This window comes from Amphibalanus amphitrite, unplaced genomic scaffold (genome assembly GCF_019059575.1).
Source record: "Amphibalanus amphitrite isolate SeventyFive unplaced genomic scaffold, NRLGWU_Aamphi_draft 001866F_arrow, whole genome shotgun sequence".
Taxonomy (NCBI): domain Eukaryota; kingdom Metazoa; phylum Arthropoda; class Thecostraca; order Balanomorpha; family Balanidae; genus Amphibalanus; species Amphibalanus amphitrite.
This window is the reverse complement of record NW_024883359.1, coordinates 47,286-69,942: the sequence shown is the minus strand read 5'-3', so window position 1 is coordinate 69,942 and position 22,657 is coordinate 47,286. Positions and strand designations below refer to the sequence as shown.

Genomic DNA, 22,657 nt, shown 5'->3' with positions numbered 1-22,657 from the left:
GGCCCAGGGGCACCAGGCCCGTGGTGTCCCTGCTAGGCCTGTGGTGCCCCTGGCGGTCCTGTGGTGCCCCTGTCAGGACTGTGATACCCCTGATAGGCCGGTGGTGCCCCTGGCAGGTCTTTGGGCCCCCGGGCCTCAAGGGGGGGCCATGACCCCTTTGGATCCGCCCCTGAGAAACAATATGTACGGGCTTCCAAAAAATGTTAAATTCAAAATGTTAGATCCATTACAATATTTTAGCTGCCCAAACTTGTGAATGTAATGTATGCGTCATTATTGAAAAGGTGCTTAAGCATAGTATTCTATGCCTGACAAATATTCTGCGTCTGTCAGCCAAAACTGGCCAATCAGAGGCCCTGTTCGTCATTTCTGGGTGGGATTAATAAACATGCTGATCGCGTTGATCATCACTTGACGCACTTCTTGAACGTGTTGAATCTGTGCCAGCTTCCGTTACATGTGTGCAAGTGTGCCGGCGGCTGCTGATCGTCAATCTTTGATTGAATCGCATGTAAGTTGTCGTTGAGCCCTATATGGAGACTAAAGTGGGCATTTTATGCAGGGGCTCCGCCACGGTTTTGGGATTGGGGGGGTCCGACCAAAAACACAAAACCTCGCTGGCGGATCCAAGGTGGGCATTTTGGGCAAATTCACCCCCACCCCTATCCCCCACCCCCACCCCTGACCCCACCCCCCTGCAGCTCCCGAAATCGATGAAAAATTGCCATTTTTTCTAGAGTTCAAAGGAACCTTAACAATTCTATCGGGAGGATTTTGCTTTATGAACCGAAAAAACAAGGTTCAGTTTGCAAGAGGAGTCGAAAACCGAGAAGCGGAGCTCAATGACACCGACATGGCGGCCTCTTAAATCAACGTTCTTAAGGAAAGGAGGCCGCTGTTGAGCGCTCCAATTGGGCGGTGTTAGCCATCAGACAGCGCATTAGGCTCTCAGACTAGTATGGTGCTCGAAAGACCGGCTTACCCCCCCCCCCCCCCCACACACACACATACACACTATCGGGTGATCTCACATGGAAAGAGGGTTCTCAGATCGATTTGAAGCTCTTTTGGGGCGGATGTTGTGTCTAGGAGGTGTCCTGCAAGCTGGACCCCTCTCACGAAATTATTGCCAAATTCTAGCATGCTAAGTTAATCCTAGCAATCTTAAACGCATTCATAGTAATAACAAAATGGTAGAATAATGACACTCCCATAAGTATAGGTCGGCGATTGTTGAGCACTTCGTGTGTCACAACATCTTCGTGTTTCCCTACAATTCTAGATCTTAAATTCCTTAGCTTTGCGACCATCAACACATTCTAATTAAATTATTCAACACATTCTGTGAATGATTTAGTCATTCTAACGCAAAACAAGGTTACAGGTATTCGGAATATTGGGGGGTACTGTACCCCCCATGGGAATTATTGAGGGGGTCCGGACCCCCGCGTACCCCCCTGTGGCGGAGCCCCTGATTTTATGATATTTCAAATGTGCTGAATAGAATCGTAGGCTGTGATCGATGTCAACCTCAGTGCAAATTTGTGAAAAGCAGGTTGGAGATAAGGTCTGCACGGTCGTCAAACCAAATACCGTCGTATTCTGACGATGAATTTTATCATGCTATCTTATGTGTAACATCTATTTCAATTTTATAAATTGAAATGATAGGTCTGCCTTATGTATCACCCACTTTGGACCACATTTGTCCAGAAATTTCTGGGAACTTGTTTTAGTCGACTTAAAATTGTGCCCAAGCTGCTGCGCTTAGGTTATGTTTTAGTATTGAACCCGACCTCTAAGGCAGGGGGTCATCAAAAAATGAGATATTTGAAAGATGCATACTCATGCCAAATTTGCCCTGTGACTATGGCAACCTGGTTTTTTTCGGCCCCCAGAGTCGTGGTAACTACATTCATATTTGTCCTCCGTTTTCTTCGGCCTGAAGCCAGATACACAACCGCTTAACCTAAAAATATTTGACTTACAATTACTTGTAAATTGTAATCTCTCCTAAGGTATTGCCTTCGGTACTGCACTGCTCCGCCACAAGTATTTTTATTATGTCACTTTCATAACGAAACTGAATATCATCTGTATGTAATGCATCTTTTCACTGAACCTTGAAGTTTATCCTTTCAACGCGGGTGATGGTGGCAGGAGGAGCGCAAGGCATCTGTTGGTGACGGTAACTATTGCAATTTGCATGCGTGTATTCCACTTGGTTGCGCCATGAATAATTATCAGATGAGCTCAGGAGGTCAAAATGTATCATGTCGTATGGCTTTTATAATGACCTTGATCGGAATCTTTCTGTAATAATACCAAGATGTTAGCATTTCTATTTATGGAACAAAGGTTTCCATTTTTGGAACAGATGAGATGTCAAAATTGGAAATGTTTCAAATAATAGAAAGGTCTCGATAAGTGAAAGAGCTACCACAGTGTGCTCGACTCGGCTGGACAACAGAATGTTCTTCGCCTGAGGAGACATCAAACACACCCTAAGTGTAAAATGGTGTAGGTCTGTTAGATGTCACTAATACAAATTTGTCTCATGCAGCTGGTGCTGTAAATACGTGTTTGAGGAGCAGATACTTCATACTTGTAAGCGTAATACAGTTCTGGTATAGATCGCTCATGTAACCCCAGTACATATATTTTGTAAACCTGCTGACTGAACAATTTGTTTCAGATATTTGGCATGGATACTGCTTCAGATCTCAGGGGCTTTACACTGACCTTCTCCTTGGCAGAAATATGTGGTATGTATGATATGATGACAACAAATCACTATTTGTTGCCATCACTGGCACTTAATACATTATGAAATTAAACGTGTATTACAAACATATTACAATGCTGAGTGATTTGGAAATTTGTAAAAGATATGTATTAACTTTACTTACTAATGTATTTTGGGTTATTGTCAATTCAATGTGTCCAATATGCCCGCGCCGGGCCGGTGCTCTGAGATTCCGCGCCGGGCCGGGGGCGGGGGGTCTGAACACCCCCCTTCTAACTCGGCTCCTGGGCCACGTAGCGACACGCGGTAAGCGGCAATCGAAATAACGTCCAAATAAGGTTGAAAACACTTCGGTCATTTATTGGGTCAGGTCAAACGTCAGGTCACCAGAGGTCACCAAAGGTAAAATGTTGACTATTTCAACATTTTGGAAACTGCCGACGGCTATCTCGGGAGCCGATAGAGCTACAGCGCCGCGGAAAAGCGCATTCGATAGCCCTTTTACAGACCTTTTTGAGTAATGTTCTCAGAGTCAGATTTGACCTCAGGTCAACCGGTTTAGCCTCCAGAGTGCAATAACTCCAAAAATAGCCGTTTTTACGAAAAACGTTTTTTTCGGCAATAACTTTTGACTCAAAGAGCCATGACATTACTTTTGCCAGCCTCGTGTTACTCTCGTCGAGACGCGTCGAATGAACTATAATTTGACCTTAAGGTCAACTTGAAAACTTGACCTCAGATCAAGGTCATTACCTGACCGGAAAAGGTCATGTTGCATATCAGTCGATCCGCAACGTCGAGCCGAACACATCTAAGGCGTTTTCAGCGCTCTAGCACGCCTCTAGCAGAAGTCATTAGCGAAAAACTGTTAGATTCTGTTCGTGACCTGAGATGACCTCGGGGGCGTAACGAGGGGTCACAGTTGCCATTTTCCGGTTCAGTGTGTCAATTTTACCTACATCTCGATGTTTGAGAGTGTCTAGAATAGCGTTCGTGCAAAACAGACTCTTTTCAATTTTCTCCCATTGACTTATAATGGAGAGGCCGCATAATTGGCCTGACCTTAGGTCACCGATATCAAAATTCCGAGATAAACATTTTATAGATAATGTTGCTCTCATCAATCGCTGAAAGTTTCAAGGCAATCGATCAGTCGGTGTAGCTATGACGAGCATTCTTATTTTTTTTTCTGGGGTGAGGTCACTTGGCGTGACCTGGTGACCTGAACTAAGGCGACCTTGGTCTGAAATTTTCACAACATTTGCGGAAAAGATGCACGAACAGGTGTGCCACCGCCGTTTTTTGAGACATTTGTGAAAAACGGCAGGGGGGGGGGTGTTCAAACACCCCCCCCCCGGCCCGGCGCGGGAGTAGGTAACATTCAATTTATGTATTGATCTAGTAGGTACTGGTGCTGTTAGATTAAGTACCTAATTAACTTTCTTGTTCGGACACAGCATAGCTGGGTATTTTATCATTAGCTTAGGTCTGTCACATATTTTGTTGCCTGGAATTTTTTTTACCATGTTCTGTGACTGACAGTGATATCAGGTAATGACATTTGGCTATTATCTTTGTGGCGTATGAACTATGCATATGAACTATTAAAAATAGCGCAGCAGGTATGCTATAACATTGGTTTGAGCTCATTTCAGTTGTTCGTGCTAAGTGTATCTGCCTTTTAGCTTTAGCGAAATAATACTGTCTAGTGCCTGATCGTCTCAATATTCATCATATCATGGATGAGCCAACGGCATGCCGCAAACTGAGTCCACCCGTAACAGTGAACTTTCTACTGGCTAACGGCTCGTGCCGCTGCGCAGGCGCGCTGGCCGTCATCCTCACGGTGGCGTGGGTGGGCCACTTCCGCGGCGGGTTCGCCTGGCAGGCCAACCCGGCCGTCGAGTTCAACTGGCACCCGGTGCTGATGGTCACCGGCCTGATCTTCTTGTACGCCAACTGTGAGTACTGTGTGGGACGAGGGGTCCGTAGACGGCACCGGACAGCGTGCTAAGGAGGGCCATTCGGTCATGGGGCATGTTTGACAGGTGTCCCCCACGGAAAATTGGTGGATTTCACCTCGTACAAAAGGGTAGCTTGACTGTCGTAAGATCAATGGAAATGGTTGCGAGTCGACCCTAGAAAAATGCTTAATGCCAATAGTAAAAAATGTGTCCATAATCCAGGCAAGGCACCCAATTTGGTTGTAATAATGAATGGGTATGCCAATCGTATCCGATCACACACAACAGTGTCATATTGAAATGGATCTATTTAGTATTGCTAAAATAGTTTTCATTACTTGATTGATATGCCCTTTGCTGGTGAGTTCAGGGGTAAGCACGCGGGCTAGGTGGCCTGGCGAACGTCGTCCTGTGGTGACGTAGCTCGCGTGTTGGGAGAGAGTGAACACAACGCTCGCGAGAGTCCGGTGGCTGCCACATGTCATCGGGTCCAGTGCTGTGGGTAGACCCAAGATCTTATATAAGAGGTAGCACAGTTGGTCGTTTGTTTACATCGGTGACCTTGAAAAGATGACGTTAGCGGGTGCCTGTCAGTCTTCGCGAATATTTATCTTTGAGGATTTTAGCATGTAAGGCAGTTTCATATTAACCCGCGCCCCGTAAGGGGGGGGGGGGGACGAAACGCCCCCTGTCCTTTTCCGTGGATATCTCCTAAACGGCTGCAGATATCGCCACCAAACTTTCAGAACCCCTCCGGGCATCGATTTTAGACATTGTGACCTTTTTTCCAGAGGCTATGATAGGCTGGCCACAAATGACGTCAGAATGACGTTATGTTCTGCCATTTTCGACCAAAAAAAAAAGGTTTCGCAAGAAGAGCTGTCAGGCCTACAGCCTTGAAGCTACAGAAAAATAATCCAGACATAAAAGGTGTAGAATTGACAGGGCTACAAAACTGCTATCTCGGATTTTTGACATTCTTGGATTTAAACCCCCCAAAATCAAAAAGGTTATTATTGGAATATATTAGCCAAAAATTCTTTTTTTTTTAATTTCGATGAAAGCGGAATATATACAGGGTGTCCCATAAGTTCGTTCTCACCTAAATTTTACGTTGAAAGGCTCTCTTGCTTAAAGGGGCCCTCCCACCTTCAAAAAAGTTAATGAATTGGCATGAAAGTGATGTCGCTCGGTTCAGAAAGAGCGAAAAGGAATATCTACCAAATTTCATCGAAAAATATTCACCGGTTTTCAAGATATTAGACTTTTACTTTTGTTTACTTTTTGGGATCTCCGCTGTTCCTAGCGACTTGATTTGAAAGTGCGGCATTTGTTGCGCGCAAAGCAGCATATACCACCGCGTGCTACCAAACGTTTTAGTAAAAGATTTAAAAATCGTTAGATCTCCGCTGACGTCACAAATTCTAAGGGGGCATTGCAATGCATTAGCCCCTTAGAATCCGAGAACTGCAAGTTTGAAATTCCATATCTCCGAATTAAAGCATTTTTCGATGTTGTGAGCGACGTGGCCAAAACTGTCTGGCGTCAAAGTGGCAATCAAAAAGGTAAAAATGTTTGAAATTTGGTAAGATTTTTTTTTTTTTTCAGAATGGATTATCAGCTGTCGAAGAATATTTTTTCGGGGTACATAACTTATTAAGCGCAAGACTTACCAGAAGACTCAAAACAGTCGAAAATGTCTTAACCCTCGCCCGTATTGGTGTTTTTCCAGCCGCGAACGTATAAGGGGGGGGGGGGTCCGTTGGACCCCCCTTGCCGTTTCGCCCCTAATCGAGCTAGAGCTTCGCGGAAAAAACGAGCGTGTTGCCCGTGACGAGAGGAAGCCGATGATGCCTAATTTTAAGGTCCTAGGTCATTGGTTGACCTTGCAGGTCAGGTCAATGACCCGAAAGTCGGAAAATCGGGACCTGTTCGAACGTCGTAAAGTGTGGCTGCTATGGGGTTTTTCGGGGCGCTGATCACGAATATCATGTTAGTTTTGATCACAGATGATGTCTTTATGCATTTAGTCCAGGTCGGGTCAGGTCAGGTCAGGTCAACCAGTAGGGGTCTTGCCGGGTATTCCTAGTAGGTGTCAACCGCCTCTGACAGCTTCGTAACATGTTACGAAGGCACCAAAACTACTTCGTAAATGTTCATATGGTTGCTAAATTCGAATTCAGCTCCAAAAACTGGCCTAGAAACATGTAAAACTCAAAAAGTGAACCGAGGTCACCAAAGGTCAATGACCTGACCTGACCTTCAGGTGACCTTGACACCCACCCTAATGCATGGGGGCAACATCATATCACATGTTTGAACGCTTGAAACCACGAAAAGACTGCAAACGCGCGGCTAATGCGAGCCGACATACGTCGAATCGCGATTCCGGCCAAACATGGTCTCGAAAAGTAGGTCACAGGTCAAAGGTCATTGGGGTCAGGGTCATGAAATTTTCAGGGTAGGTGTAAAATTGATTAACGCGAGGGTACTGAAAGTTTCGTCGCGATCGGCCGCTTTTTACGCGAGTTATTCGCGAAAAACCATGGGGGGGGGGGGGGGTCCGTTCGACCCCCACCCCCTATACGGGCGAGGGTTAAAATGGCCAAGCATGTGTTTTGTTATGCCTGAGGCTAAAAATCTGTAGGGCCGATGACATCAATGTGGTCATCTGAACTACCTAGTCCATGTTCGAGATGACACACTCCTTCAAACCCTAAAACGGTCCCATAAAGGCGAAAGAGAAAGCCTCCGTTTTGTCCCACTTCCTATGCAAAAGGTCAGGGTCACGGTATTGTGGGGTTATACATAGACGCCCAGACGCTGACCAGGATGCGGTTGGTACTCCAGAAACAGTTATGGGATGCAGAATATTTCTCCAAGAAGATCTTGATGGAATCTCAGCGCTCTAGCTTAACCCGCGTCCCGTAGGGGGCGGGTTAAGCTAGAAACCCGAAACCCGCCCCGTAGGGGGCGGGTTTCGGCCCCTACGAGGGGGGCCGAAACGGCCCCCCCTGTCCTTTTCCGTCGATATCTCCTAAACGGCTTGGGGTATCGCCACCAAACTTTCAGGACCCCTCCGGGCATCAATTTTACACATTGTGACCAAACATTTTTCCCGAGGCTATGATAGGTTGGCCACAAATGACGTCAGAGTGACGTCATGTTCTGCCATTTTCGACCGAAAAAAGACTTTCGCGAGAAGAGCTGTCAGGCCTACAGCTTTGAAGATACAGAAAAATGATCAAGACATAAAAGGTGTAGAATTAACAGGGCTACAAAACTGCCATCTCGGATTTTTGAAATTTTTTAGTTTTGACCCCAAAAATAAAAAAGCAATTTTTCGGATATATTTGCCAAAAAATCCAAAAAGTTTTTTGAGTTTCGAAAAAAAACGGAATATATGTGTTTGTACCTACCGTCTTCTATCTACATACCAAATTTCAGATCAATATCCTGTTTTTTGGCCAAGTTATAGCGAAAAAACTGTTCAAAAATGATGACGTCAAATTTTCAAACTCAATTTTTGGCAATTCTAGACCACGTAGAGCAAAACAAAGACCACCATTAGACTCCCCGTGACGAGCTGCATCGAATGGATACCCATTTTATGCAAAATATCAACTTTGAAATTTGACCTAATTCGACCTGACCTTGACCTGACCGTCACCAAAACGTGACCTAAGCTGGCCCCAAAGGCTGCCTGACCCACATAATAGCATTTGTCATGTAAAATGGACCATAAAACATGTATCACACGACACTTTTATATTGTGACCCCCAGGTGACCCCCAGTGACCTGACCTCTGTGACCTGACCTGGTATCAGTGACCTCAGATAGCGAAGTATGAGTTTGACGAACAATGTACCATCGATGGTTTTCAATAACTTACCAATTTATTCGATTTTACAACACATTTCTTGAAATGCCTGTGAACGGTGAAAATCCGACCTTTGACCTGACCTGTGACGTCATTGGTTTGACCTAGGTCAATAAAATTTGATCACAAGGTAGTTCCCGGGTGGGGCTATTGAACGCCGTTTGAATTTTAAAAATCGGCAGGTACATTTCCGAGATCTTAGGGGGGGGGGGGGGCCGTTTCGGTCCCCCCCCCCTACGGGTGGTAGGGTCCGCCGATAGCCCTACGGGGCGCGGGTTAACTCAAACCGCAAATATGAAAACATTTTTGGAGGAGAAAATGGCACCCGTGAGGTCGTAGGCCCATCTTCAAGCGAGACACTGCATCGGCGAACAGGTCAAGGAAAGCTCACAAGCGGTGCCAGAAGAGTGTGAAAGCATCTGTCGCAAGATCACATGTCAGGAATTTCATGGGATCCAAATTTCATGAAAATGCGTTGGGGATACTGAAATCGTGGCTCGTCGAAGCGAAGCGCTGTTCCAGCCTCCAGGTGCTCACGGCGAATGTCAAGTCAGTATGAGCTAACTTGAAGCCTGCTACGCTGCCAAACATGCCGGTTGGCATGCCGCAGCATGTATTCATGTGTTTGCCCATGAAATGAGGAGCACATTGACGTGTCATAAATATATCAAACCGTAATGTACTCTGTTTTTCATGCAAATATAATGTGAGAACGAACTTATGGGACACCCTGTATGATAGTACCTACCGTCTTCTATCTACATACCAAATTTCAGATTGATCTCTCTTTTTTTTGGCGAAGTTATAGCGAAAAAACTGTTCAAAATAATGACGTCGAATTTTCAAACTCGATTTTTGTCAATTCTAGACCACGTAGCGCAAAACAAAGACCACCATTAGACGCCCCGTCACCGTGACGAGCTGCATCGAATCGATACCCGTTTTTTGCAAAAAAAAATTTGAACTGTATTTGACCTAATTTGACCTGACCTTGACCAGAACGTAGCCTAAACTGGCTCCAAAGGCTGTCTGACTCACATAATCGCATTTGCTTTGTAAAATGGGCCATGAAACATGTATCACACGACATTTTAGTATTGTGACCCCCAGTGACCTGACCTCTGTGACCTGACCTGCTATCAGTGACCTCAGATAGCAAAGTATGTGTTTGAGGAACAATTTACCTACCATCGATTATTTTCAATAACTTACCAATTCACTCGATTTCACAACACATTTCTTGAAATGCCTGTGAACGGTGAAAATCCGACCTTTGACTTGACCTGTGACGTCATCGATTAGATCGAGGTCAGTGAAATTTGGTCACAAGGTATATCCCCGGTGGGGCTATCGAAAGTCATTTGAATTTTGAAAATCGGAAGGGGGGGGCGAAACGCCCCCCCCCCCCGCTACGGTTGGTAGGGTCCGCCGATAGCTCTACGGGGCGCAGGTTAACCTTTGGGCTCCCTTAGAGCCTTAAAAAGATTTTGCTGCACAGCAATGTCTTTAAAATCGACAAAACCTTGATGCCCTATGACGTCATCTACCTCCTGAGCCGTCTCTATTTGGCAGCATAGAACCGTAAGCCCCTGGGTAGACCAAGCGCAAACGGCAGCCTTGGCAATATAGCAGCAAAGGTCAGTGACGTAATGCTGTTCCAACTGAGATACGGGACCGGTGACTGCTCTGTCTGCTTAGTCAATTTCCTTACCTTGCCATTTTCAACCTAAGCTTACCGGCAACTCAAATATAGCTGTTGCAAGGTCCATTGTTGTGAGGTCAAAGCGTCCCATGCTGATAGCTGATAGTGTTTTGGTCTCCCTCCCCGCGGTATCAGCGTCCAGATGTGGGGTGGGGGTCTGCGGCGACGACGCCGGCCGTGGAGGGGATGGGGATCCAGTCGCGGGCTGTGCAGTGTGCTGCCGTCAGATACCATATGCTTTGCAGGGGACCATACCCTTGCTCAATGTTCAGTGCGTGCGCACCGTTCTGACTAGTCGGCATGGCTCATCATCCGCTTCAGAAAGGCAGCACTGATAATGGCTTTGCTGCTTGCACTGATAGAAGCCTTATGCAAAACTACAAACAAACCAGTTATGTAACCAGAGCCAACTTCATTGGTCGTTGGTCACTCAGCAGCTTCGTTACGTAAGACACCGAGAACGGTCGGTACTAGCCGCCATGTCCCGAATCCCTTAGATTCCTCTGCTGCTGCCAGGCGGAGAAGATCAAACACCCAATAGTGATATGCATAGGTGTATTAAAGGGACCCTCCCACCTTCAAAAAAGTTAATGAATTGGCATGAAAGTGATGTCCCTTGGTTCAGAAAGAGCGAAAACGAATATCTACCAAATTTCACCGAAAAATATTCACTGGTTTTCAAGATATTAGGCTTTTACTTTTGTTTACTTTTTGGGATCTCCCCTGTTACTAGCGACTTTATTTGGAAGCAATAATTTGGCAGCCTTAAAGTGCGGCAGACGTTGCGCGCAAAGCAGCGTATACCACCACGTGTTAACGATGGCTTTAGTCTAAGATTTAAAAATCGTTAGATCTCTGCTGACGTCACAAATTCTAAGGGGGCATTCCAATGCATTAGCCCCTTAGAATCCGAAAACTGCAAGTTTGAAATTCCATGTCTTCGAATTAAAGTATTTTTCGATGTTGTGAGTGCCCAAACCGGTATTTGCAGGCCATGGCCACCAATTTGGCTATCTCAACTCAAAACTAATGTTAAGGTGGGAGTGTCCCTTTAAAACTACGGAGGATGCCAAATTTTTGGCTCATTTCCACGAAAAAGTGAATATTGAACCCTTTTGGTTTATAGCATTCAAAGTCTTACCTTTTCAATGCAGGGCCTCGGATAACGAATTTTCACTGGGTGGGCAAATGCCAAAAGTTTGCCCGTAGACCAAATTATGTATTTTTGGCTGTAGGTATTTTAGTTGCCAAGGTGTTCCTAAAGAACAGGGAAATGTCTGTCAACATTTCCCTGTAGGTAACAGGGAAATGTTACCTACACCGAGTGCCTGATTTCTTGGAAAATTTCACTGATTGATAAGGCCAACAGTTGTATAAAATGTATATCTCGAAACTTCGATACCGGTGACCTAGGGTCAGGTCAATTTTGCCACCTCCCCATTATAAGTCCAAGGGTAATTCTTCGGAATGCTTGAGACAAGGCATTAGTGTCACTGATGTAGTTGTCGGACTTTCGTCCCCGTCTTGCGTTGAGATGTTAGTTTCACAACGTTTCGGCCAGTTGCTTATCCGGCCGTCGTCAGTTGTTCTTTGGTCCTTAGAAAGACCCTGGGTGCTGCTGGCGTTGCGCCATATGCGTCATACCTTATCGAAAGCTCATGTGGTCAGCGGGAAATGGTCTCGGGTTGCCCCGGTGATAGGCGACAGTTGTAACTACTCCACCACTCGAGGCAGACATAGCGGCCAGACAAACGAACATCTCAACTCAAGACGGGGACGAAAGTCCGACATCTAACATCAGTATCGATGGAAATATATTAAAATGCTTTTTTCTGGACGGACACCATTCTGAACACTTTCAAACACCTATTAACAATTCAGCATGACACACTGAACTGGAAAATGACACCCGTGACCCTCCCTTAGGTATATCCCTTAGGTCATCTCAGGTCACAAAAGGGGGCCTAACAGTTTTTCGCTAATAACTTCTGGTAGGCGCATGCTAGAGCGATGATAAGACATAGGTTGTGTTCAGGTCGACTGAATGGATCGACTGACATGCAACATGACCCTTTCCGGTCAGGTCATGACCTTGACCCTAGGTCAAATTTCAAAATGACTTTTCAAGGGTAAACTATAGTGAATTCGACGCGTCTTGATAAAAAACTGGGCCCTGGCTGGCAAAAGAAATGCCATGACTTTCTCGAGTAAAAAGCTATTGCAGAAAAACGCTTTTCATAAAATGGCTATTATTGGTAAACAACGTTCAACAGACATTACACACATAATATTACCGATCAAACACTGCGCGCTCTAAGGTCGTAAATTACTAGCTCATCAGTAGACCGACTGGTCAAATGGGCCGGGAGGGACACTGTCAGTGTGAACGCGTAGCATCGTCACATGGCTCACAGTTGTAAGCGAATGGCTAAACACCGAACACAAATGACCATTGGCAGCAGACAGAACGAGCGGCTCATTCTCACACGCACACACACACGTTAAACCGGCGAATGACGAACGCAAGCAACACCAATAAACGTCCAAATCTCGAGACTGCTCGCCGGTGGCACACCATGGTCGTAAACAACTTACTTCAGCCGTCCCATACGTGCACACATCATCTCACGAGTCCATTACTGAAAGGGCAGAGGTGGTTGACAGACCGCCTGTATCGGTCCGTGACAGCCGTCACGTCCACGGCCCGAATTCGACCGCCCACGGGCCAGGGTCATACACTCTGCTCGTTCCACCGGCCAATGTCCACGCGGTACGTTTACGTCGACCATTCGCACTAGTTTGTCGACCCTGACCTCGGTCGTGTCCATGGTCAGATGGCAGCGTTCGGTCGGCGTGATAGAGCGGAGAGTCACTGTTGTTGTTGACGTTCCGGCCGTCGGGCCCGGTGGGGCCCACATGGGGTCCGGGAGGGCCCCAGCCCCCCTCGGGGGCGACACTTGCGACGTCCGCACCGGGAGGGCAGCAGGCCCCCAGACGGGTTCCGGCGGGCGCAGACGGTGGGTAGGGCCGGGAAAACCAGCACCCCGCCAGAGTGTCTAGTGCCGTGGGCGCTCTATAGTCGGCCCAGGCGCCGCAGGAACTCGATGACCCGGCACGGGTCAGCGAAGACCTCCCGCAGCGTCGGGTCCTCTCTCCCAAAAACGTCGTGCCGGACGCGGGCCGTCGCGGGGCACGATGTCAGGAAATGTTCCACGTCCTCCCTGTCTCCGCCGCCGCAGGTCGGGCATCCATCGTCCTCCCCCACCCCGATGAAGTGACGGTACGCTTGCAGGGCCGGAGAGTGGCCGGTCCGGAGGCGCACCAGAGCGGTGCCCTCTCTCCTGGACAGGCCGAGCCTGTCTGCCAGCTTGATCCTGCCCGGGCCGACGACATCGTGGTAGTCGTGGCTGGGATGTTGGCAACCACCAGGAACGGTTCGCGTAGGAAGTCGTCTAGGCCGGCGTCTTTGGATAGCTCTTGGCCCGTCCGTGCCCATCCTCTATCATAGCGCAGACGTTGCCGGGGGCGGTTCTCAGGGAGGAGGATCCGCTGCACAGGGTCGTCTGTTAGGTCCCGGGAGTGACGCTCCACCGCCACAGCCGCCAACTGCCTCCGCCGCGCCGAGAAAGGCAGGAGATCTGCCTCTCTGGCCAGGGCGTCCACTGGTGTGGATCTGACACATCCGGTGATTGTCCTGCACGCCTGTCTTTGCACCGTTTCCAGCTCCCTCAGGCCAGACTCGCTGAGGCCGGGCATCCAAGCACCGGCGGCGTAGTCGGCGCAGGCACGGGAGAAGGCGAGATAGGTGCTGCGCAGATCAGACGGTGAGCAGCCCCACGTCGTGCCGCTGATAGCCCGGAGGACGTTGTTCCTTTGGAGCATCTTGGCCTTGATCGCCTTCACATGCTCCATGAAGGTGAGGCTCTGTCGAAGAGAGGCACTGTCGCTGCCGGCGTCGCCAGAAGCGATCCTAGTGTGCCTCGAACGGTGGCCACCCCTCTGTGGTGGCACCGACTGCGCCGGCCCTTTTCGAAGGGCGATGCGCTAGCTTGCTAGCTTGTTTCATTCAGTTCAGTTCAGTTCAGTATATTTTGGTAACCAAGAACAAGAAACATCGGAGAAAATAATCGCGGATCGGCGCAAAAGCAAAATGCTTAAATCAAAGCGCCTTTCCTACAAAACATAAACACAAATAAACGCACAAAAAATGAAATATTAACACGAAATAGTGCAAAATAAAACCACCTGGCAACAGATCACGACGGCCCCGCCAGCAGCCCGCCGAGCAGCCCTCCGGACATATTCACCAGGTGTCCGGGCCCCGTTTTAGAGATGTCACGGGGGGCAGGTCAGGGTTGTGCTCGACTCAAAAAAATTTGCCGACTCGACTCATCATTCAACTTCAGAAAGCCCTGACTCAACTCTGACTCAAACAAGGAGCTGATTTCTTCCCTTGACTCAACTCATGACTCAAGCGGCTCAATGAAAATATGAGTTGACTCAAACTTGACTCAAATTTTTTGTTGAGTCAAGTGAGTTGACTCAAAATTGACTCAGATAAAAAAGTTGTTGAGCGGGGGGGGGGGGTGAAAAAAATCCTGCAGCAAGGCCAAGCCTAAGTTGTTAAGCAGGGGGAGAATGAAAAGCTTTTGTAGATTGTTTCTAGAAAGATATGTCAGCTGACTCATATTCCTAAATGTTTTTGACTCAACTAAATGTCAAAAGTTATTTTAATGACTCAACTCTGACTCAACTCAACGCTTTAATATTTTTGTCCGACTCAACTCTGACTCAACTCAACAGCTCAACATTTTATCCGACTCGACTCAAATCTGACTCATTTGAGTCAGAGTTGAGTCAAATTTCTGACTCGACTCATGAGTCAAGCACAACCCTGGTGCAGGTACCCGCTCCCCCCCCCCCCGTCTGTGCGAAGTTTGCGCGGACGCCCGACGGTGCGCGGTGACGCTCGTGCTCACACAGCACGCGGCCATCTGCAGTGCTGTAGTCAGAACTGTATGCATGCCCCGGCTGTCTTTTTTTTACATGCACTGTATCGTCATGTAGGAACTGTGCGGTGCCAGTTCACTATCGAGGCGGGCCGGGAGTTGGGAGTCTGGTGGCCGTCGGACCGCGACTCGACTGACTGGCGGCGAGGCGGCCGACAGCTGGTCGGCTGCCGACCGGGCCCGTATCGGTGGGCGCGCCGATCGATGCCAGCTGCGCCTGACGAGGCCGCGGGGGGGGGGGGCTGGGCAGGCCACGGTACGTCCCCCTGGGCGATATATTTGGCTCCACGGTCTGCTGGGCAACACTTAACCCGCGTGTGACTGGGGTATTTTCCATAACGCGGATGAGGGGGAGGTTCTACAATCTACAGCCCTGAGCCCACCCCCTCCTATCTCCGAAACTACTGGGCCGGTTGTCGAAATTCGAACGGCGGCTGATAGCCCTGAAAACTTTGCTGTCGAGCGAAACCAAATTTCATTGACCTCGAGGTCAACGATGACGTCAGAGGTCAGGTGAAAGTAAAAATTATCAATATTTTGGGTTTTTCACAATTAACCCCGACCCGTTAAGGGGCCCAAAGGCCGGCCGCCCTGTGGTTTTTCGCAGATAACTCAGAAACGGCTGCGAATTTTGACTTGAAACTTTCAGTACCTCTCCGGACATTAATTTTACACAACTCCTGAAAAAATTAGGTCCCAGGTCATCTCAGCTCACGAGCTATAGATGTCAAACTGAGGTCATGTTCGGCGATTGTTCGTCGAAAAAGTTGTTCACGGAGAAAAATCGTAGAAGATCAGTTTCAACTTAGCGACTCAAAAAATGAACCGCAGGTATAAAAAACATGGCAAACAAAATGGCTATCTGGAAATTTCCAAAGTGTAAAAATCCCTAGATCTAGGGATTTTCTTAGTCAAAATTTAGATTTCTTGACATATTTTTGAAATTTGGGGAAGTCCTCAAAACCGGAATATATGTCAGAGAACCACTTACGGGCCTTACAAATACACATGCCAAAAATTAACAAAATATCTAAAACTGACAGAGATATAGCCATTTGAATGACTGAAAAGGTAGAGACTGCTCTTTTGACGTCACAATATTTTCGGTATTTGTCCTTGAAATCAGTCAGGAGTAATATTTATTATACTTTTCAACCTCTTCCTGACTGAATATGATCCTTTGCGTGAGTAAAGTCACTTACGTAAAAAATTGTTTATTGTTGTAAACAGGTAGGTACAATTTGACCTTATTTAACCTTCCTGTGACGTCATAGGCCCAAGAAAAATGGCCAAGGAGGTTTCTGTGGCTGTATATATATGACATGTTTTCATAACGACTCGAATATTCATAATTTAACATGCATTTCCTTACCATTCACGAAAGTGTTTTCTGATTGGTCGAGGTGACCTCTGTTGTGACATCACAGGTCATCATCCACTCAGGTGACGATCCACATGCCAGATCTTTCATATACCTACATCATATCCGGACTCATTTGAAAACTTAAATTTTATTTTTATGACCGACTTCTTGTCATTGTAAATTGGACTGATTTGACTTTGTTTGACCTCCCTGTGACGTCAAAGGTCAAATATCAAAGTCATCGATATCCTATCTTGTGCATCTCGATGAGCTCTTTCGAATGCCGTTTGATTTTTTCCGCTCCGGCTATTGGTTCTGGAGATACGACGGGGCCCTTTGCCCCCCCCCCCCAACAGGACGTGGAACCCACCAGACCCCAACGGCGCGGGTTAACCGGCGCCCCACTGCACTGGGGTCTGCGTATAACGCGCCCTAGGGGAAGCCGGGGGAAGCCCGGCATAGTAAGCTCTTTTTCATTTTTATTACATACCTTGCGTGCTGTATACGATGTTGATATCCTGTTAGCTAGATGAGTTAACCCTCGCCCGCACATGGGGGGGGGGGGTTGCCACCCCCGCCCCAGGTAGTCTTTCTGCTCTGCACTCAGCATTTTTAGAGCTAGAAGGCTGATTTTTCGTATAGATGCTCCTCTATTCTTTCTTGATGTCCACTGAAAATTTCAAGCTTCTGTAATTTTTGGTTTCGGAGATATAACCTTGTTTTTCAGGTCATGTCATGACCCAAATGGCCAATTCTCAACATCTTGCGTTAGCTTTGGGCCTTGTGAGCTTTTGACACCTTGATTTCGGCCTTTTTTGCCAGTCTTACCTCCCACCTATCATGGAACATGTTGTTCGACGATATACAGATGTCAAGGTCAGGGTCAAGGTCAACCTAGGTCATCTAAGATAATTGCGTTTTAGGCGAGCTGAATTTACTTTTTGTGAAGTTTTTTGACTGCATTTTTTTTTTGTAAAAGCCTCTCAGATCATGATTTCATGTAATATGGACACATAAACAATCGGTGCACACATCAGTATACACACAGACACACACAGACATACAAACACATATCATTGACCTTGACCTAACTTGACCTGAAATGACCTCAGCAGCAAAAACCTGGTCGGGTAGTGTGACAAAGAGGTTCTAGCTGGCTTGGCACCAGAAAACGGCATCATCATCGGTATATGATAAGCAGTGCACTTGATATCCAACGGTGACCCAAAACAGCAACATTTTTTAGTTTGACCTGACCTGGAAGGTCAATGACTGACCTCAGACCTGAGAAGGTAAAACTGGGTATCATTGGATTCATCTCTTCCCAAAGAATCTTTTTGGTCTTTACCGCTAAGCTCTATCTCCAACAGGAACGAAATGGCGCGGGGGGGACCCCCCATGTGCGTTCTAGGATGGGAAAATGGCATGTGCGGGCGAGGGTTAATTGACCGTGTTTTCCCAAAAACTCGGCTTTGTGGAAATAGTATAAAGTTGCGAAATTCAAGTTTTAAAAAAGTATTGATTTCTCAGGGGTAAGCCCGGCATAGGGTTAGCGCCGGCCACCTCTTCAGCGCTTTACAACGAGTTGATGAAACCATTATGTGTCTTCCAAATATTGACGGAAAGTGAAATATTAACCCGCGCCCCACTGGGGTCTGCGTATAACACGCCCTACTGGGGGGGGGGGGCTATTCATAGCCCCCCCCCCCCAACTCCGAAACCACTGGGCCGATCGTCAAAATTCAAACGGCGTCTGATAGCCCCGGAAAAACTGTTGAGCGAAACCTAATTTCATTGACCTCGAGTTGAAATTTTGTCACAAGGTGTCAAATTGATGCAGCCGAAGGTACTGAAAGTTTGGCGTCGATACGTCAAGCGGTTTGGAAGTTATTGCAGAAAAACGGGAGGGGGGCTACAAATAGCCCCCCCCCCTCCAGTGGGGCGCGGGTTAAGGTACTGTTTAGCTCTGGACATCTTAGACAACTTCATTGTTTGTCAGGTTATCTGCAAAAACGTAGTTTCATCCTAGTTGACCTAAAGTTACATGGCCGTTCTTGTAGCATACCTACAAACATAAACTTAGTCACATATTGATATAAACTGATAGTGTAACCCAAAACCGTTAAAATGGAGCGGATATCTCCCATATTTTTACAGCAAAAACCAGACAAGCAATCATCCTTCATCCATAACTGATAGCTATGGGCACTGGAATAGAGCGACAAGCTGAAGAGGCTTTGTCTATGATAACATGCTTATTTTCGAGGTTTATCTTTGGGCGAGGTCTAAACCAAACCTACTCAGTACCTATTATTTCATGGAAAACAGTGGTTTAGTGGCATTGCTCTCGGTTAGGGGTAAGCTCGGCCATTCGCCCGGGGTTACCCCAATGTGCTAATTTTATTTTAGAACAGCAATGTTCGAAAAAAAATATAACTTAAGCCAGCCTGCCTCGTCACCCCTCACTACAAACACTTAAACGGTCCTTTCATAACAGAGTATCGTCAAAAACACCAGGTAACTAGGCATAGGTACTATGTCGGAAGAATCAATGTACGAAAGCCGCTCAGGCCCGGCTCGTATTATTTTGTCGTAAATGTTGCCTAAAAATAAATAAGTTTTTCGCCACCGTGGCGACTGGGAGAGTTTTTATTCTAATATCCTGACAAGGGCTCAACGGAAGGTAGCATATTTGCTATGTAACCAGTAACCACAAATTTGTGCCTTTGTGATTGGCTCTGGTGCTAGGTGTCGCTGACAGTGTGCGTCCGCGCCTGCAGCCGCGCTGCTGTACCGCGTGTTCCGCAGTGAGCGGAAGCGTAAGCTGAAGCTGGCGCACGCGCTGCTGAACCTGACGTCGCTGCTGCTGGTGCTGATCGGCCTGAAGGCGGTGTTCGACTCGCACGACCTGGCCTCGCCGCCGATCCCCAACCTCTACTCGCTGCACTCGTGGGTCGGCCTCTGCGCTGTGCTCCTGTTCGCCATGCAGGTCAGTTGACGGGTGGGCGGCCAGGGAGCGGCACCGGGCTGACGATATTGCCGCCGGGTGCCGTCACGTACGGGGACCAGGAATAGCTGCTCAGAGAACGCGGGCCGGTGATGTTCGTGTGCGTGCGGCCAGGCTGATCATCTGTCAGGGAGCTGATACCCTGTCGCCCGCTTTTCAATGCTTAGTGCTCTGACTCGGTCCCGTGCTAGTCTAGATTTATTTACCTACTTGGCCTTCTGACCCGAATCCATGTCATTACTAGTCTGTAAACAGTACCCTGACCGAGTCCCGTATCGCCTACCAGTCTACGTTCGTGCTTAGCCGTCCCGTGTGGCCCGCAGTGGATTGTCGGCTTCGTCTCGTTCCTGGCGCCGGGCCTGAGCGGCTCCCTGCGGGCTCGCTACCTGCCCTGGCACCAGTTCTTCGGCATGGCCATCTTCGTCACTGCTTGCGGCGCCGCCATCATGGGGCTGATGGAGAAGGCATTCTTCGCGCTGTGAGTGGGGCTGGTGGCCAGCGAAACTACCTCTGCCTGCCGTTCAGTGCCGTCCCTTTCATCCCAGGCCGTCTGCCTTTCAGTACCGCCCAAACATCTGTTTGACTTTCAGTGCCGTAACGCGGTATAGTGTTTGGGTTATGGCCTTATTAGTCTTTTTTTTTTAAATTCTGTTTGAATGGTTGAATGGGTGGCTGTGGGCCCGGGTACCCCGGTTATCAGTGCTTGTTGCGAATGACACCACGGACCCGCCACCCGACCACCCCCGCGCTCGGTTCACCGGTGATAATTTGAATCGAAAGGTTATCGTGCCGCAGGTAGACGGCGGGTGTAGCGTGGTCTCAAACGACGTGGAGATTCCCGGCCGCGAACTCGCTGCTCCCGAGTTAGCCTGATCCACTAGGCCACGGGGAGGACTTGGCTTAAATCAGGTTCAAAAGTTGTCGCCCCTCACAAATGCTCACTCTTGCCCCTGCAGTGCTGCAAGCATTTTCAGCCCATACCGTATTTGATCCAGGCTGATGGTGTTGCATGCGATTGCTATACCTAAAAGCTGTACGGTTTCAGCTCTCTGTCTAGGTCATATGCTTCCGTACCAAGACGGAACTGCTTACTGCACCTCTCGGTGGGAGTCGAGACCCACACACCCACAGTACACCACCCTGCCCCGGAGTCGAGACCCACAGTACACCACCCTGTCCCCGGAGTCGAGACCCACAGTACTCCACCCTGCAACCGGAGTCGAGACCCACAGTACACCGCCCTGCCCCCCGGAGTCGAGACCCACACACCCACAGTACACCACCCTTCCCCCCCGGAGTCGAGACCCACAGTACACCACCCTGCCCCCCGACCCACACACCCACGATTCACATCTGTACCCCCGGAGCCGGGACCTTGTGACGGTACTCTGAAGCGTCGCGCTCGCCGCAGGAACCCCAAGAACAATGAGCAGCCGTATTCGAAGCTGCCGCCGGAGGCGTACCTGATCAACTTCGTGGGCCTGCTGCTGGCCGTGTTCTGCTGTCTGGTGGTGTTCCTGCTGTCCCACGGCGGGTACCGGCGGCCGCCGCAGCCCGAGGACGAGATGCTGCTCCGCGACACTGTCATCGACTAGAGCCGGCACCGGACCCCAGCTGGAGGGCATACGGAGGCCAGGACGCCATGACGGGTGGAAGAGGAGGGGAACGGACAGCTGCCTCCGGAGGCCGGGACAGTCACACCCACAGCTCACAAGTCAGGTCGGGTCGGAGGAGGGCGTCACAGGCGCTGAACGGTAAGGAGCGGGCCAGGCACCTGCCGCTGGGCGGCACAGTCGTCCGTGGGCCCGCGTGACCGAGGCTGCGTGGCGGTCTGGTCAGGCGAGCTCACTGGACAGGGAGGGGCGCCGGTACCCGTCGCGGGGTGTCTGGAGAAGGAGAGCGGCGCTGCGCGCGCCGGCAGCGGCAGGTGTCGGACGTCCCGGCAGCGCGGACCGGCCCGATTTTCGGCCGAGGCTCAGTCTAATGACGACCGCGGTGGGTCCACATGTGCTGTTCCGGCTCTCTGGAACATGCTGTCCCGGCTCCCCATGCTCTCTTGGTGCCCCTCCGCAGCAGCGCGGGTATGTATTAGTGTCGTGACCGTAGTTGTATTGGTGTTGTGCAATGATATATATCACTGATATTCGCTATTTTTGGGTTGTGACCTGTTGCGTGACAGCCAGTACTATGCTTTTTTATCTACGTTTGAACATACGCGGAGATGTATCTATATCCCTATGGTAATTTGTACTACAAGAAACGCACACGTTTGTAAAAGACTGTTGTCTCGCATCAAAATTGGCTGTGTGCTTAGCTTCGTCCGCTGCGTCTTTACTGCAATTTGTGATCGACGTCTTGTCACTCCCGATAGTGGTGGCAATGTTGTTGTGTTACGTTTTGGTAACTTTTACGGGGAGGCTGTTATTTTGCATATCTCAGGCATAATGGCTGAGTGAGTAGCGGGGTTACGTTACCAAGTAAATAACATCTGGGAGGCGCATTGGCTGTCTGTGGATCTGTCCATGACCTAGCTTAGTTGTTTCATGCAAAATTATGGACGTGAGCAATTATCTGTCTGTATTCGTTAACCTCGAACATTCATAGTATATTCGCAGCATACTACGTATATGTAGTATAACCGATGTAGTCAGACTAGCAGAATATGCAGATGCTTCCCATTTGACCCTCGCTCTTTAGCCTCCGCGATATGATAGCTGTACCGTTCTGCGGGGTACCGATCGTGCTGTGCAACTGTACCGTACCGTACCGTGCCGCACCTACCAGCCGCCGAGCTGCGGCAGCTGCTGTCCGCGGCGGCGGCGGCGTGGTGCTGTCCGCGGCGGCGTGGCGCTGTTGGCCGGTCACGTGGCTACTCGAACAGCTGCCGTGGCTCGCGAGGCGGCCTGCGTTGGAACGTGTATCCCGGTATTTATGTTTCCGAGAGACGCTTTGTCGTTAATTTGCACTTTAACTGCAAAGACTATT

The 22,657-nt window shown here is 48.7% G+C and overlaps 1 protein-coding gene across 3 annotated transcripts; it reads left to right on the top strand.

The window, feature by feature from the left end:
• The first annotated feature begins 356 nt into the window (after window positions 1–356).
• LOC122375545 (transmembrane ascorbate-dependent reductase CYB561-like) lies at window positions 357–22,296 on the top strand. 3 transcript variants are annotated; one of them, XM_043355009.1, is made up of 6 exons: window positions 358–511; window positions 2,696–2,765; window positions 4,570–4,707; window positions 19,446–19,654; window positions 19,996–20,150; window positions 21,084–22,296. In XM_043355009.1, the coding sequence occupies exons 1-6, from the start codon at window positions 458–460 to the stop codon at window positions 21,265–21,267; spliced, it is 810 nt and encodes a 269-aa protein (XP_043210944.1). In that variant the 5' UTR covers window positions 358–457; the 3' UTR covers window positions 21,268–22,296. The 3 variants fall into 3 exon arrangements, with proteins under 3 accessions (XP_043210947.1, XP_043210944.1, XP_043210946.1); XM_043355011.1 differs by lacking the exon at window positions 358–511 and adding an exon at window positions 2,019–2,188; XM_043355012.1 differs by lacking the exon at window positions 4,570–4,707 and having other exon boundaries at window positions 357–511.
• Window positions 22,297–22,657: the final 361 nt, after the last annotated feature.